General features: G+C 41.0%; 1 protein-coding gene across 4 annotated transcripts in view; it reads left to right on the forward strand.

The window, feature by feature from the left end:
- Positions 1-1,582: 1,582 nt before the first annotated feature.
- heatr5a (HEAT repeat containing 5a) overlaps positions 1,583-18,452 on the forward strand; it is a 170,015-nt gene continuing 153,145 nt past the window's right edge. For 3 of the 4 annotated variants that reach the window (XM_078562845.1, XM_078562848.1, XM_078562847.1), the window contains exons 1-2: positions 1,675-2,155; positions 14,516-14,729. In XM_078562845.1, the coding sequence (XP_078418971.1) occupies positions 14,604-14,729 (126 nt within the window). In that variant the 5' untranslated portion in view covers positions 1,675-2,155; positions 14,516-14,603. Of the gene's footprint in view, positions 2,156-14,515; positions 14,730-18,452 lie in introns of all 4 variants that reach the window. The other variant, XM_078562846.1, reaches the window with a different exon arrangement.

Consider the following 18,452-nt stretch of genomic DNA (forward strand, 5'->3'; position numbering starts at 1 on the left):
GTAGGACAAGGAGAGTCAATATAAAATAAAGATTGCAGGAGCAGAGGGACCTGGCAGTATACTCTTGAGTAAACAAAAACAAATGAACAAATTAATCAATTAACCACCCTTAAAGGAACACTGTAATAGAAAACAAAAACTACAAAGAAAACTTACCAAAATAAAATAACGTTCCCGGGGCTGATGACGCACTCCAGCCTCTGTAGTGCTCACCAGTTGCGAAAGGTCTCAAGCATACAAATGGATACTGCATGATCCCTTTCCAAGGACACCCAGGCAGGGTCGTAACCATGGAAGAGGGGCAGGCAGTCGGAATGACTCCCTCAACTGCCCGCTACCTGAACCTATTAATGGCCACTTTGACCAGGCAGACCTTTACGTTTGTACATAAATCCTTGGTGGTAGGACAAGTTGAGAGAGTGGTTAATAAGGCATCCATCCCATAAAGCATATAGCATCCTCAGCTTTTTTAGTAGGGGCATAGAGTTTAAAAGCAAGTGATGCTAAATAAAAACAAAAAAATGTTGGGGGGTGATGGGTGTTGGGAAAAAAGGATTTAAAAAAAATGAATAAATAAATAAAAATTTTAAAAAAACAATTGGATTAAAAAAGGGGTAAAGATGGAGGAGAGAGTTCATGGTATGAAGTTGTTAAGCTCAATGTTAAGTCCGGAAGGCTGTGAAGTGCTTAATTGGAAGATAAGGTGCTGCTCTTCCAGTTTGCTTTGGGCTTCACTGGAACATTGCAGCAGGCCAAGGAAAGACATGTGGGCATAAGAGCAAGATGGTGTATTGAAATGGCAAGCAACAGGAAGGTGTGGGTTAATTTTAATTTTTTTATCTGCCCCCACACCATCCAAGCCCCGGTCATCTGTCACTGGTTTCTATGTAGTGCTTATATAGAGCACTGACTTTTGTTCTGCTATTAACACATTCTGCTCTTACCTTTATGCCACTATCAGCAAATTATTTAGTCTTTAACAGTACTGTTAACACTCCCTTTGTCTTGTGTCCAGCTTCGTCGATCTCTCCTTAGCTCCCACCTATCCCTGACCTATCTTACTCTTAAACAGTATAAAATCAATCACATTTCTACTTCTCTTTAGCTCTGAAGAGTAATACGGACTTGAAACATTAATAATGTTTCCCTCTCCACAGAGGCTGCCACATCTGCTGAGCTTCTCCAGACTTTTGTTTTTATTTCAGATTTCCAGCATGCGCAGTATTTTGGTTTCATCTAAATGATGTTGAACTTGTGCATTGCAGTTTCTGCCTGGACAGATATATTGCACCCAGCTTTGGGTGCCACACTTTAGGAAAGATGTGAAGGCAGACCAGAATGCGGAAAAGTATCACTAGAATTATCTCAGGGATGAGGGGGTCTAGGTTGCCTAGATAGATTGGAGAACTTGGGACTGTACTCTTTGGAGAAGGTTGAGAGGACGTTTGATAGGGGGCATGCAAAATCATGAGGGGCGATGATATTTTTCAGTTAATTTTCAAGAAAAATCTTTGAAAAAAGAAAATTCAGATATCACATGATAGGCCCAGCGCTTTGCTCATGTTCTGATCTATTACAGGATTGTTCGGTTGCTCGGAGTTCGGTTCGCTGCCCTGGTCATTCGGCTCTCCCGCTCGCATTGTTCGGTTGCTCGGAGTTTGCTCGCGCGGCCCTTAGTTACGGCACCTGTAGCGGGGAGGAGGTGAGTGCTGGGCCTCTGAGGACGGCTCCATCTGGCGTTGTCTGAACTCCGGGGACACTGGCTGCTCTTCAGTCAGGAACCTGGGGAGTAAATTACCCGGGAGGGAGCGGTCACTTTCTGTGCAGGCGAGCGACAGCTGATGGAGGCGGAGCCGGGTGTATAGCTGGTCACAGCGGGATGGAGATATAGGAAAGCAGGAAACGGGGCCTCACTTTCTGACCATCGGGATATGGTCGGAGGAGAGGAGCTGTCCGTCCATCCTTCTTTCCTATCGCCAAACCATGTCTGGAGTTTGTATTAAAATATAACCTGGTTTGCCCCGGGAAGGCGGAATGGACGGAGGAGCCCGTGAATAGTCCGAGCGAATGCTTTCCCTCCCCCAGTGGAAGCTCTAGAAGCGAGGCCGCTGCTGCTGCTGGCAGCACTGAAGCCCCAGCAATCTGCAAATTTCAGGTGGAAATGTCAGCAAACCGCGGTGTATTTGTTTATGTCTCGATTAAACGTTGTTTTAATCATAACATAGTGTTGCTGGTTGGACATTAAGAATTAATGCTAGTGACGAAAGGTCGGTTTGAGAAATAAAACGTCGGTATTTTATGACATTGATTTATAAAATTAAATCAAGTATAGGCGCAGATAAAGTGTTGCACGTAATAGTGGCATTTGCTTCTGTTTGTGGATCAAGTGATGATGATAAAGAAACCTCTTAGTTTGCACCTGAAGCAGGTGACATTTTGCCGAAGTTGCCAACACTGAAGCTAAGACGTGTATGGCTTGGGTACGGATATGGAGATAGTTCAATTGCTGGCGGTTCTGTGGAAATACAATTGGGGAAGAAGAAGGCACCCAATAATTGGTGAGGGGAGGAAAATATTTGGAGCTTATTGTGTTTGGCGCTTCATTGCTTCGGAATGTTTCACACAAGTGGGTAAGTATTTTTCTCCAGTTTAAAGTAGATTAAGTTAAGGAAAGGTAAGGGTTCTAGTTTTTAAAGTACATAAATAATGTAACTTTTTTTTACTGTATTTAACTTAAAGTAAGGGTTTTCTTTCACCTAGAGGCATGGCAGAGCAGTCCCGTGTTAGCCTGCAACATGTGGGAATCCTAGACGCTCCTTGCGCTATGACCGACCACGTGTGAGGGAAGTGCCACCAGCTGCAGCTACTTGAGCTCCAAATTTTGGAGCTTGAGCCGCAGCTGGAGACACTGAGGTGCATCCGCGAGGCTGAGTTTCATGGATAGCACGCTTTTAGACATGATCACCCCACAGCTTATGGAAGCGCAGACACAGAGGGAATGGGTGACCATCAGTCAGAAGAAAGGCGTCAGGCAGGTAGTCAGGAAATCCCCAGGGTGCATCTCGCTTGAGAACTGATTTTCTGTGTTGGAAAACGGTGAGAGTGACGGTTCCTCTGGGGAGTGAAGTCATGCTCATGGCACTGTGAGTCGCTCAGCTGCACAGGGTGGGGGAGGAAAAAAAGGGGAAGAGCAACAGTGGTAGGAGACTCGATAGTATGGGGAACAGACAGGTGTTTCTGTGGCCGTAGACGTGACTCCAGGATGGTATGTTGCCTCCCTGGTACCAGAGTCAAGGATGTCACTGAATGGCTGCAGGGCATTCTAAAGGGGGAGGGCAAACAGAGATTGTGATACATATTGGTACCGATGACCTAGATAGAAAGAGGGATGAGGTCCTGCAAACAGAATTTAGGGAGCTAGGAAACAGATTAAAAAAAACAGGACCTCAAAGGTAGTAATCTCTGGATTACATCTGGTGCCACGTGCTAGTGAGTATAGAAATAGGCTAGTCTAGCTGAATGTGTGGCTGGAGAGATGGTGCAGGAGGGAGGGCTTTAGATTTCTGGGACGGTAGGACCTGTACAAGGTGGACGGGTTGTACCTGAACCGGAATGGGACCAACATCCTTCTGGGGAGTTTTGCTAGTGCTGTTGGGGAGGGTTTTAACTAACTTGGCAGGGGGGTGGGACCCTGAGAGGAGGTTCAGCAGGGGGAGATGCACTGCCAAAATTAGAAGAGAGAGCAAGTGAGTCTGGAAGGCATAGAAATTATCAGTCAGTTAAGGCACAAGGGTGTTTGGCAAGGTTGGATGGTATTTATTTTAATGCAAGGAGTCTGACGAACAAGGCAGATGAATTGAGGGCACAGATTAACACATGGAAGTATGATGTCATGGTTGAGAGAGGGGCAGGATTGGCAGCTCAATATTCCAGGATATAGGGTCTTCAGGCAAGACAGGGAAGGAGGTAAAAGAGGAGTGGGTATCGCAATATTGATCAAGGAATCAATTACAGCAGTGAGGAGGGATGACATCTTAGAAGGCTCCTCAAATGAAGCCATATGGGTAGAACTGAAAAACAAAAAAGGAACAATCACATTGCTGGGAGTGTACAATAGGCCCCCAAACAGTCAGCGAGAAATAGAAGAGCAGATATGTAGGCAAATTTCAGAGAAGTGTAAAAATAATAGGGTAGTAATAGTGGAGGATTTCAACTTCCCCAACATTAACTGGGTTAGTCATAGTGTGATAGGTTTAGAGAGAGTGGAATTCTTAAAATGCATCCAGGAGAGCTTTTTAAGCCAGTGCGTAGAAGGTCCGACAAGAGGGGCGGTCCTGGACTTAATTTTAGGGAATGAAGCTGGGCAAGTGGTAGAAGTATCAGTGGGGGAGCATTTTGCAGATAGTAATCATAGCTCTGTTAGATTCAAGGTTGTTATGGAAAATGACAAGGATGGGCCAGAAATCAGAGTTCTAAATTGGGGGAAGGCCGATTTTAACAAGATCAGATATGATTTGGCCAGAGTGGAGTGAGAGCAGCTACTTTTAGGTAAATCTACGTCAGAGCAGTGGGACTCATTCAAGAAGGAAATAGGGAGAGTACAGGGCCAATATATTCCAGTAAAGACAAAGGGTGGGACCAGCAAATCCAGGGAACTCTGGATGTCGAGGGATATACAGAATTGGATAAAGAGAGAAAGGGAGGCTTATGACAGATACCGAGGGCTCAAAACAGTGGAAGCCTGAGAGGAGTATGGAATATGTGGGGGGGAACTTAAAAAGGAAATTAAGAGAGCAAAAAGGGGGCATGAGAAAACCCCACTGGTGGGTAAAACAAAGGAAAATCCAAAGTTATTTTACATGTACATTAAAGGTAAGAGGATAACTAGGGAAAGAGTAGGGCCCATTAAGGACCATAGTGGTCATTTGTGTGTGGAGCCGGAAGACATAGGTAGTGTTCTAAATGAATACTTTGTGTCGGTGTTCACAAGTGAGAAAGACGACGTGGATATGGAAATCAGGCAGAAGGACTGTGATATAATTAAAGGAATTAGCATAGAAAGGGAGGAGGTTCTAAGTGGTCTGGCGGACTTAAAAGTAGATAAATCTCCAGGCCTGGATGAAATGTATGCCAGGCTGTTGAGTGAGGCAAGGGAGGAGATAGCAGGGGCGCTGGCAATAATTTTCAATACCTCTCTGGCCACAGGACAGGTGCCAGAGGACTGGAGGACAGCCAATGTGGTACCATTATTCAAGAAGGGAGGAAGGGATAAACCAGGGAACTACAGGCTGGTTAGTCTAACCTCAGTGGTGGGGAAACTATTGGCAGCAATTCTGAGGGACAGAATTAATCTACACTTGGAGAGGCATGGATTGATCAAGGACAGTCAGCGTGGTTTTGTTAAGGGGAGGTCATGTCTGACCAATCTGTTTGAATTTTTCGAAGAGGTTACCAGGTGTGTAGATGAGGGCAATGCATTTGACGTAGTCTACTTGGACTTGAGCAAGGCTTTTGATAAGGTCCTGCATGGGAGACTGATAATGAAGGTAAGAGCCCATGTGATCCAAGGCACTTTGGCAAATTGGTTCCAGAGTTGGCTGAGTGGCAGGAAGCAGAGGGTGATGGTCGAGGGGTGTTTTTGTGACTGGATGCCTATGTCCATTGGGGTTCCACAGGGATCGGTGTTGGGTCCCTTGCTGTTTGTGGTATATATAAACGATTTAGACTTGAATGTAGGAGGGTTGATCAGTAAGTTCGTGGATGACACAAAAATTGGTGGGGTGGTAAATAGTGAGGAGGATAGCCTTAGATTACAGGAGGATATAGATGGGCTGATTAGTGGCAAATGGAAATTAATCTGGATCAGTGTGAGATGATGCACTGGGGCAGGACCGGCAAGGCACAGGAATACACGATGAATGGTAGGGCCCTGGGAAGCATCGAGGCTCAGAGGGACCGTGGTGTGCATGTCCATCGGTCCCTTTAGGTAAGAAGGCATATGGGATACTTGCCTTTATTAGCCAAGGCATAGCATATAAGAGCAGGGAGGTTATGCCGGAACTGTATAAAACGCTGGTTAGGCCACAGCTAGAGTATTGTGTGCAGTTCTGGAATCCGCATTATAGGAAGGATGTGATTGCACTATAGAGAGAGTGCAGAGGAGATTTACCAGAATGTTGCCTGAGCTGGAGAGTTTTAGTTATGAGGAGAGATTGGATAGACTGGGGTTATTTTCCCTGGAGCAGAGGAGATTGAGGGGGAACATGATTGAGGTGCATAATATTATGAGGGGCATAGATAAGGTAGACAGGAAGGAACTTTTCCCCTTGGTGGAGGGATCAATAACTAGGGGGCATAGATTTAAGGTAAGGGGCAGGAGGGTTAGAGGGGATGTGAGGAAGAATATTTTCACCCAGAGGGTGGTGGGAATCTGGAACTCACTGCCTGAAAGGGTGATAGAGGCAGAGACCCTCATAACATTTAAGAAGTATTTGGATGTGCACTTGCGATGCCATGGCATACAAGGCTATGGGCCTAGTGCTGGAAAGTGGGATTAGAATAGTTAGGTACTTGTTTGACCGGCGCAGACTCAGTGGGCTGAAGGGCTTTTTTCTGTGCTGTAGACCTTTATGATTATGACAAGTGATTGAGATGTGATGATCAGGTTGGTTTCAAGAAATAATTTAAAGCAGTTATTGAGGTCAAGCTTGTGTCTATCATGTTGGAATATTACTGCCAACAATAAGCACTTTATGGAAATATTGAATCCCAATGGCGTTTGCTTTCGGACTTTTGCTGCAGTCAGACGTTCTGAGTGGATAAGTGGTTTTATTTTACTTGAGGAAATGGGAGGTCCCTTTCTAGCAACTGGTGTTAGGTGTCCTTGTGATCAAGGACTGATCACCATTTAGTAAAAATAAGAATGTCATGGGATTGAATGAATTGTCCATATTCTGGTCAAATTAGATGAGAAATGTCAGAGAAGCTACTTTAGGCATATTATTTTTTAAAATTCCGTTATGTTTCATACTTTTAACAGTTTTACCTTGATAATTCAATTTTGTGCATTTAGGATTTTCATTCCGATGACTAAGAAACACTGAGGCCTGCTTTTCCTCTTCAATCTCATTCACAATGAAAAACTGTTCCATTTGCTCAACATAAACCACAAAGTCCATCATAGCTGGATCTAAAGCCTCTAATAATGATGATCCCATTCTCGTCGCCATTTGAAGTGTTTTGGCACTTCTTAACAATTAAGAACGAACACACACACACACACATACACATAGCTATCTGTTTCTGAACCCCAGCCTCCTGTGTAAAAAACAGAAGGTTCCTTTATTCCTTATTCTACACCAGAGGGCAATACATCTGGGACTTAGCACACCCTACTGTCAGGTTTTTCATATTACATTTTTTAACTGAAATGTCCTTATAAAAAGCATAAACGTTAAACACTTACCTACTCCAAAGGGTATCTTACCTACCCCAAAGGTGTCCCAGGACCATTTTCAAAGGGATACCTTACCTCTCCAAAAAGTACCCTAGCTTTCCAAATGAATCCAAGATTAGACCAACTCTTACCTGGTCTAATCTGCACACTTCAGTTTCACAATTCTGGGCTACCAAAATCTCACTTCAGTGGAGGCAGCTGATGATTTAAATGGCCAGTTGCCTCTGTAAAACTCACATGCTGATGATTGCAAAATGTTCAGTACCATTCGTGACTCCTCGGATACTGAAGCAGTCCATATCCAAATGTAGCAAGACCTGGACAATATCCAGGCTTGGGCTGACAAGTGGCAAGCAACATTTGTGCCACACAAGTGCCAGGCAATGACCATCTCCAACAAGAGAGAATCTAACCATCGCCCCTTGATGTTCAATGGCATTACCATCACTGAATCCTCCACTATCAACATACCAGAAACTGAATTGGATGAGCCATATAGCTGCAAGAGTAGGTCAGAGGCTTGGAATCCTGAGATCAGTAACTCACCTCCTGATTCCCCAAAGCCTGTCCACCATTTACAAGGCACAAGTCAAGAGTGTGATGGAATACTCCCCACTTGCCTGGATGTGTGCAGCCCCAACAACACTCAAGAAGCTTGACACTGTCCAGAACAAAGCAGCCTGCTTGATTGGCACCACGTCCACAAACATTCACTCCCTCCACCACCGATACACAGTTGCAGCAGTTTGTACCATCTAGAAGATGCACTGCAGGAATTCACCGAGGCTCCTTCGTCAGCACCTTCCAAACCCACGACCACTACCATCTAGACAGTCAAGGACAGCAGACAGATGGGAACACCAGCACTTCGAAGTTCCCCTCCAAGCCACTCACCATCCTGACTTCGAAATATATCACCGTTCCTTCACTGTCACTGGGTCAAAATCCTGGAACTCCCTTCCTAACAGCACCGTTGGTGTACCGACACCACCTGGATTGCAGCGGTTCAAGAAGGCAGCTCACCACCACCACCTCAAGGGCAACGAGGGATGGGCAATAAATGCTGGCCCAGCCAGCAAAGCCCACATCCCGTGAATGAATAAAAATATGCTTTGCACTCATAAAAGAGGGTTGTGCAGTTCATTAAACCCAGTGATACATCTGTTTTGAGTTTGTCTTTATTTAAAATTGGCATTTTCCCTATCATTTCAGGTTTTTCTATATGCTGCAGGAATTTTAATAAATCCTTGCCTCTGGCATACATGATTTTTGTTTATTAAGAATTATTGACAGTTTGTATTGAAGGTTTCAGTGGAACATGATGTATGCTCTTGATGCCAGTGGAACATGTTGTACACTCTTGATGCACAAGGACATAATTTTCAAAACCTATTTTAACTGCATCAAGGGAATCTAACCTTCTGGCATTGGCATTCAAATGGCATTACCATCGCTGAATTCCCCACTATCAACCTCCTGTGGGTTACCATTCACTAGAAATTGAACTGGACAAGGCATATAAAACACTGTGGCCATAAGAGTAGGTGAGAGACTGGGAATTCTGCAGCAGCAATTCACTTCCTGACTCCCCACAGAACCTGACCACCATCCACATGACACAAGTTAGGAGTGTAGTGGAATACTGTCTGCTTGCCTGGATAAGTGCAGCTCCAATAACATGCAAGGAGCTCAACATCATTCAAGACAAAGCTGGCCGTTTGATCGATATCCCATCCACCAACTTAAACATTCATTCCCTCCACCACTGATGCACAGTGGCAGCAGTATGTGCTATATACAAGATGCATTGCAGCAACTCACCAAGGCTCCTTTGACAGTACCTTCCAAACCCGTGAACACTCTCACCTGGAAGAACAAGGACACATGGGAGTACCACTACCTGCAAGTTCCCCTCCAAATCTCTCACTGTCCTGACTTGGAACTATATCGCCATTCCTTCACCGTCACTAGATCAAAATCCTGGAGCTCCCTTCCTAACAGCACTGTGGGAACACCTGCGCCAGATGGACTGCAGCAGTTCAAGAAGGCAGCTCACCACCAAACTTCTCAAGGGCAATTAGGGGTGGACAATAAATGCTAGCCTAGCCAGCGAAGCCCATGTCCCGTAAAGGAACAAAAAGAGTTCTGGTCAGTTCGATCAAAACATCTTGTTCGAGGTTCATGATTATAACTGATTGAATTAACCAGCAAACAAGTTCCGTATCTGGCAACTTTACTGTCGCTGGGTCAAATTCTGGAACACTCTTCCAAACAGCACTGTGTGTGTTCTTGCAACACAGACTGCAATGGTTCAAGAAGGTAGCACCCCACCACCTTCTCGAGGGCAATTTAGGGATGGGGAAATAATGTTGGCTTAGCTAGCGAAGCCCACACCCCATGAATGAATTTTAAAAAAACTCCTTGCTGTATTGTTTTGTGTGCTTAGTATGTAGATAAATTCTGCACAGGCCTCTTCCAAACCACATTCTTAAAATAGTTTTCATAGTAGTTATAAAGATGCAGGAACATTGTGGATTGTGCTGTTTTGTCAGTGAGCTATTTATTTTTCCCCTTAATTGTAAGGCAACTGCTTCTGTAATCTATGCTTTGAGTATTGCCTGTATACCTACTATTGAAGGGGGTCAACAGTTGTTCTGAGGTCTGAATCAACTGTGAACATTCCTTTGAAATCTACTGAATCCATCTTAAAGACTGGTACATTTATTGCCACTAGATGTCATTGGTGCACCTACGCAAGCTGTTTGTGGCAGAAATTGCATTTTGCCGTTTATTTTTATTCATTGCCAGGGCTTTTGGCAGATTCTGGGTACATATATATGCTGTGACACCATACAGTGCACTTTGGCTCATGGTAAGTAATTGATGATTCCTGTTGCACACTGTTGCAGCTTTCATTTCTATGCTAAGAATTCAAATCAGTAAATCAACCAGTTTTTTTTATAAGTGAGAGCTGCAATTCAAAGGACATGGGATGCAAATAAGAAAACCTGATGGGGCATTCATTGTTCAATGAAATTCAATTGCTAGCCAAGTCACGTTATTGTCTGTAATTCATAGCTTATTGTGTATCCATCATTTAAACAATTTCCGTCCTTTTGGGAATTTGCGTTATATTATCAAAACAGGATTGTCAGAAATGTATAATAGTTTTCATATTTTTCTGGTTTATTGTCAAGTAGGTTTATGGGGGGCAAGTATATTTGGGTCTGTGATTTAATTACATTTTGTAGTCAAGCAGACTAGGCTTTAAATCATCAAAAGAAGTTAGGTGCTAATGAGTAAACATGGATGGTGGCTTAGCATGTAAGGTGTGAAGGGAATTTGTATTTTTAGATAAATGAAGGGATATTTGGATTTCAAAGGGGTCTTAGTCTGTTTACAACTAGCCAGATAAGCAAGGCTAAGGAGTGTGTTTATTTTTCCCAAATGTTACTGTCAATATTGGCACCATGAAAGTTTTTAAGTTATGATGAAGAGACAGTTTCAAAGACATATAGAACAATAGAAATTATATGTTAAAAAGAGAGAAACTTATGAAAAGTTTTGTCAGAAGGCCATGTAAGATCTAACAGGAGTGTGTGAAATAGCTTTAATGAAGCCTTCAGCATTTGTGCATAAGCCTGCTGTCTTACAAAATTGAAGCTGGGGAAAAGCCATTTGGAATTTCACTGTCCAGGGTATTGTGTTAACTTGCTGAGTTTGTTTTAAATCTAAAATCTATTTTTGGACTGTTACCTTAAAGGAAGTGTAACTGGGGTTCAGGTTAATTAGGACTTTTAGGAGTTATAGCAGTAATTGTGGTCTTAGGTGTGTGCTTGACATCTTTTAATTTGTTAATAAATATTTTAATTTAATTTTTTAAAATCTCTAAAGGTCTTGGTGGACTTAATACTTCTGAATTCAGTGTACACATCTTGTAATAAATACAAATTGCAAAACCGTTGTGATCGTGGATTTGCTCTGCCTGGCACACATCATCTGCCACACCATAACAGGATGCGTTCCAACTTGAACATTTCTTTACATCTCTGCACCCCTCTGTTCCATGCAGTAATTTGATCTTTCACTGGACCTGTGAAGTTATTTTTCTGATGACTGATACCTCCCTTGAGAATTTCATTAGATTGCCATGAGGCTCAATTTACTGAGTCCTGTGTAGATAAAGGAATGCTCTTGATTACCTAATTAGGAAGACTGAGTTTGGAAAGAGTTATCGCTATCTTAAGACAGATTAGTGGCAAATAATTGCTTATTTTGCTGAAATTCTATCTTTCCAAATCCATTTGAAATGAACACCTAACAAGTTGACACCTCAGCTTCAAAGCCAGCTGAATTATCGCCTCTTTTCAGTTAGTTAAACCAACACTGTTTTCATTCTTGATTATATTACTTGTGTAATATAATATAGGCCTTACATACTTCAAGGAATGCATCTTATGTGACTAAGTTGTAGGTATGCTAAGAAGCATGTATATAGCAATTAATCCATGCATGTTTCAGCAGACTTCTATCACTGATATAATGAAAAGTATTTTAATCTTCTACAAAAGAAAGATACATTGTCTCTTCAAACCCTAGACCTAATACCAGAGCAAATCCTTAGATTTATTAAAACAAATTGGGGTTTCATTGTTGAATCTAAAGAACAGTTTAATCAGCCAGACCATATTGTGCCCAATTCAAAGATGATCCAGGGCAGGAAAGTTGAATCATCCGGAAATTGTCGTGCTGGAACAAATTAACAAATGAAATGGAGTGTAAGTATTCATAGAAGCAGTCGGCACACCTCTAGGCCTTGCTTCTGCAAATCAAATGCCTCTGTGTTGTCATCTCTATCTTGTGAAATAAGTAACACTTGGAATTGTAGCTGTTGGAGATTAGAACTGCACAGCAACCTGAGGAATAACAGTCTACCAAAATCCTATCTTTGTATCCTAATTTTAGAGTTTAGGAAACTTCGATTTCAGATGTTACTAATTATGTAAAAAGTACCTTCAGAATTTCTTTGTCTGTTTTTGGAATTATGTAATTATCAGATTCTTTCTTGATACATTGAAGGGAAAAGTACTGTCCAGGAATAAATGATTACTTGTGGTGCAATGGACTTGAAGTCTGTATTTACAGTCTGCATTTGAATTATGTGGATGGAATGAATATTCCTTGGTAATCTTTTTTAATGAATGGACTGTTCATAACAAGTGATCTTGCAACTTCTAACTTTAAAAAGGATTCAACTTGGTTTGAAAATGTTTTATATAATTTATTTTCCAAATTTATAATTTATATTAATACTGCGCTTTTCAAGACATCCTTGTACGGTAAATATTAAATGTCTGAATATACCACCACTGCCCTCAGCTCTGTCTTAAGACCTGGATGTAATTTTGGTTGTAGTAATGGGAGGGTTGGATTTACATTTTCTATAAAGATGCCTGGTTATCAATTGTGCCTTGTAAGCATTCAAATGACATGAGACTGGCTGAATTTGTAAATTATGATTTAATGTTTGTCAGGTTGATAGAAACTTTATCTAGTCATGATAAGAATGATTAATTGTAATTAATTTTAAATATTCATATAATTAGTAATGAACCTACAGGGCCATGAGGACTGAGGGGGCGGGATGGAGTGGGACGTGCTGGATTGCTCTCCGGAGAGCTGGCACAGACTTTATGGACTGAATGGCCTCCTTCTGTGGTGTAAATGGCTCTGACTCTATAATGTAAAACCCTGAATCACAACTGAGGGTTGTGCAAAATCTAAATAACATTAAATAAGAGTTGGTGTTAATGAAATTACCATGCATTCTTTGGGACACAGTCCTTGGTTTAAAAAAATTACATTTCAGCTGCTGCAACAGATTTCAGATACATATGATTTTTTTTCGTCATAGCGTGTGAATGAATTTCAACTGAATTATTTAATTGCTGAGTCAAAGTTTTAGGTTTATGCAAGAAACAATTTAAATTTGTCCCTCTTGGGAAATGAACCTTTGTTTTAGTTTTGGCAATAATTGCACTGGAAACATTGAAAATTGGTTGTTATTGAATCGTTCTTGAAATAAATATAGTTGACCTAGCAATTTCTGAATAAGCTGGAGGACCATGGACTTGTCGACGAACTCTTCAATCCTCCCCCATCGAAATATTTTGGCACCCTTCATTTAGTGTTAAGAGTTGCTTTGAGGAGCGCAGAGGAACCATGTACCATACCATACTGACGTAAAGCCAATAAAATCTCCATGTACTAAATTTCAACAGCCAACATTTAAAATTACCAGGATTACTATCTAATGAAAACTATTCATGTGTGATTTGTGAATCAAAGCTGATTGGTTCATATGCAAGTTTTTTTATTCCATCAATCTTTAAAAAGGTGTCAGTCATTTGGATGTACACAAAGTTCCCTGCTAATACAAAATAGGATTAAAAGCTTCATCAGAATATCGTTAACCAGTGGCAAAACAGCCTTGGCAATCTCATTTTGAAAGGGAAATGGAAAAGAGAAACCGATAATTTCACCCTGGATCCTGACTTCCAACCTAAAAGTGAATTGAACCATGGCCTCAACCTGCAAAGTTCCCTCAACAAATAATTAAACTGATTGGAAGTTGTGTTTACTTCACAACAATTAGACTTTGTGGCTTTAAAGAGACATGATTTCCTCTTACCCATATAACACACGATGCATTATATTGATTAACGTTTCTCTTCATAAAGCAACATATTATTCAATATACTAGTGTGTGAGAGACATGAATTAGCACAAAAAAGTGTTCCAGTTATAACTGGGAGAAAAGACTTTGGAATTTGGTTCCACTATTGTAGATGAAACAAAAAAAAGAATTCCCGCTGAGGGCCCTTGGAAGTGCATTCTTTATATAATAAATGCAAACTCTTGGCCTTTTTTTTAACATTGTTTAACCTTGAAATGGAAAATAATTTCATTTGTGGCAAAACTATTTTGCCATTTATTGTTGAGCCAGTCCAGATGATGGGTCCAGACTGTGAATAAATAATTTTCTTGTTTGTGTTGCAGCAACTGAAAGGATGCCAGGACTTTCAATTCCTTTTCACTGTCATTTGTGAAGTTTCAGTGACTGTTAGAAGATAAGCCTGGCAGAGGCATGGAGCAAGCACATGGCCCACTGTTAAATGAGGAGCTTTATAGTCAACTGAGTGAATCAAAGAAACCAGAGTTTGTTTTCGAATGGCTTCGATTCTTACAGAAACTTTTGGTGGCTGCCAATAAGGTAAAATGTTAAGCAAGCTTTAAAAGCCGTGAAAATGTCTTTTTATTCAAATGTTCTGTCAGAAATATGTAAATTTGCTGTTGTAGATGAAAGAAAAAGCTTGCATTTATATAGCTGTTTGGATGTCAGGATATCTGAAAATGTATAATAACAAATTTGAATATAGCCGCTATCATGTAGGCAAAGCCACAGCCTGTTGCACGCAGCACAATTCCACAAACAACCATTGGGTAAATAACCAAATTATCTGGTTTTAGAGGTGTTGGTTGAGAGAGGAGAGCTCCCTGCTCTTCAAATATTGCCACTGGATTTCTTTTCAACTGAACAGACAGGCAGGGCCACAGTTTAATGTCTCATCGAAAAGATGGTGATGATAACTTGCACTTCAATGAACCCTTTTAAGACACGATACACCAAGCCACAGGCGATAGTTTAGAATGGGTTATTGATTGTAAAGATAGCTTTTGAAAACATTTTGGAGAAGAGAGAAGTAAAACATTTTCCGTGAGAGTGTTCCATAGAGCAGGGTTTGGGTGGCGGAAGACTGTCACCCCTGTGGGGTGAACGATAGGGGTGATGCACACCCTGTCCTAAGGAAAGTAAATCTGGAGGGCTGCAGTGGTAGACTTGAGCAAGGCATTGGAGAGATTTTGTGTTTGAAAACAAAGAGCCAGTAGGTCACTGAGGACTGAATGAACAGGTCTGTATGATACAGGATGTGGGAACTGCACTTCAGAGAAATTAGAGTTTAAGTGTGATTAGAGGAAAGTCAGTAAGGAGAGCATTGGAGTAACTGACTCTGAAGATGACAAAAACCTGTTTTGATGGTGGAGGGACTGAGGAAGGACACTGGCAGGCAACTTTACTGAGATTGAGGAAAGTGATCTTGGTGGTGGCGAAGTTGTAGTTTTTCAAGCTTAACTTGTGGCCAAAAATTATGTCTAAGCCCTTAGAACGCAGCACTTCTTGTAGTGTGCTCTGGGTAATGTGCACAAGTCCATACTGAAGACTGAACCCACAACTTTCACATTCTATCAATTAAGCCAAAATAACAGTTCAGAAGTGTGATGAGCATTTATGTAATAGGTCACCTTGTACTGAAAGGTGAGCAGATAATCTACTTTGTTGCTGTTATAGTTTATGGGAAGTACCAGTTTGACTGGTACAAGTGAGATCATGAATAAATTATATGGCAGACTTCTAGCAAATGCAACCCTTTGTCAATACAAAGAGTATAGAATGTTTCTGCTAACATAGAACAACTATTATCACCTGCATATCTAGGGTATGAATCCTTCAGTTACTATATAATGTACATAATGCTTCCCACTGTGCCTTTGGTGTGGGGATATCATTAAGTTGCTTAACTGTTGGTGATTATCACTTAATCTCAATGGGCAGTATAAACCTTTAAATGTAGACAAGTAAAACACCTGGGAAATATTAAACCTACAGATGCAGAGGTAAGTACTAAGTTATTTATATATACTTAAATATCTAAAAATATTCATTTCCATTTCAATGCATAGTGTATTTGTAATTGTAGTAGAAAGAATAGTGCTCAGATTGGTGATATAAAGAATAGAATGACAGAATTTTACATGAAGTTTGAAAGTTCAATTTGAAACTAGGGCCTTTCATCTAAACAAAGGAAACTATGAAGATATGAAGGTAGATGGGGAAACTACGTTAAAAGGGAGGAGAGTCGATAGGCAATGGCTAGCATTTAAAGAATTAATATGTGGTTTGCAACAAATTAACATTCTTTAAGGTACAAAAAGCAAGCATGAAAAGTGATTCAGCCATTGCTAACAGAAGTTAAAGATTCTATTAGATCAAAGGAAGAGGCTTATAAAGCTGCCAATAAAGTACTAAGCCTGAGAATTGGGAACATTTTCAAATTCAGCAAAGGAGATTGCTGAAGCGAGAAATTGATAAAGAAAAAGAAAATATAATGTGAAAATAAACTAGCAAGGAACATAAAATCAGACTGTAAAAGCTTTTATAGTTTTGTGAAAAGGAAGAGGTTAGTAAAGACAAATGTGGGCCTATTACAGGCAGAGGATGGAGAATTTATAATGGATAGTAAGGAAATGACAGAGAAAATGAACCCATACTTTGTGTCTGTCTTCATGGAGGAAGATACAAAAAACCTCCCTTAAATATTGGGGAGCCAATGGACTAGTGAGATTGAGGACCTGAAAGAAATTAGTATTAGTCAAAAAGTACTGCTGGAGAAATTAATGGGACTGAAAGTTGATAAATCCCATGGATCTGATTACCTACACCCCAAGAGGTGGCTGTGGAGATAGTGGATGCATTGGTGATCATCTTCTGAAATTTTATAGATTTTGGAATGGCTCCTGCAGATTGGAAGGTAGCAAATGTAACCCCACTATTTAAGAAGGGAGGGAGAGAGAAAATAGGGAACTTAGACCTGTTAGCCTGACATTAGTTGTAGGGAAAATGCTAGAATCTATTATAAAAGGATGTGATAACTGGACACTTAAAAAAAATGGTAGGATTAAGCAAAGTCAACATGGATTTGTGAAAGGGAAATCCTGTTTGACAAAACTTTTGGACTTTTTTGAGGATGTTACCAGCAGGATGGAAAAGGGAGAACCAGTGGATGTGGTGTATTTGGATTTTCAGAGGCTTTTGATAAGGTCCCACACAAAGGTTAGTAAACAGGATTAGAGCACATAGGATTGGGGCATGGATTGAGAATTGGATTCTGTCTACAGTGGCATGGATTGGGAATTGATTAATGGACAGAAAACCTCTGTTTAAGAAATACTCTGCCACCTTGTTTTTTCTACCAAAGTGAATAACTTCACACATTCACATTATATTCCATTTGCCATGTTCTAGCTCGTTCACTTAGCCTGTCCAAGTCCTTTGAAGCCTCCTTGCATCCTCCTCACAGCTTACATTCTCACCCAGTTTGGTGTCATCAGCAAGTTTGGAAATATTACAATTGGTCCCCACATCCAAATCGCCTATATAGTTTGTGAGCAGCTGTGGAGCTAGCACAGATCCTTGCAGTACCCCACTAATCACAGCCTGCCATCCTGCGAATGATCTGTTTATTCCTACTCCCTGCTTTCTGTCTATTAACCAATTCTCAATCAATACTAGTATGTTTTCCCCAATCCCATGTGCTCTAATTTTATTTACTAACCTCCTGTGTGGGACCTTATTAAAGTCTTCTGAAAATCCAAATACACCACATCCACTGGTTCTCCTTTATCTCGGCTATAAATAACATCCTGAAAAAAACTCCAACAGGTTTGTCAAACATGATTTCCCTTTCATAAATCCATGTTGACTCTGCCCAATTTTACCATTCCTTTCTAAATGTCCAGTTGTCACATCCTTAATAATAGATTCTAACATTTTCCCTACTACATTTGTCAAACTAACAGTTCTGTAGTTCTCCATTCTCCCTCTCCCTCCCTTCTTAAATAGTGGGGTTAAATTTGCTACTTTCCAGTTGCAGGAACTTTGCCAGAGTCTAAGGAATTTTGAAAGATAACCACCAATGCATTCATTATCTCTTTAGCCGCCACCCTCAACACTCTGGGATGAAACACATCTGGTCCAGGGGATTTATCAGTTTTCAATCCAGTTAACTTTTCAAGTACTACCTCTTTACTGATACTAATTTCTTTTAGTTCTCCAGTTTCACAAGTCTCTTGATCGCCTAGCATTTCTGGGAGATTT

This window comes from Cetorhinus maximus, chromosome 18 (genome assembly GCF_964194155.1).
Source record: "Cetorhinus maximus chromosome 18, sCetMax3.hap1.1, whole genome shotgun sequence".
In the NCBI taxonomy this organism is placed as follows: Eukaryota; Metazoa; Chordata; class Chondrichthyes; order Lamniformes; family Cetorhinidae; genus Cetorhinus; species Cetorhinus maximus.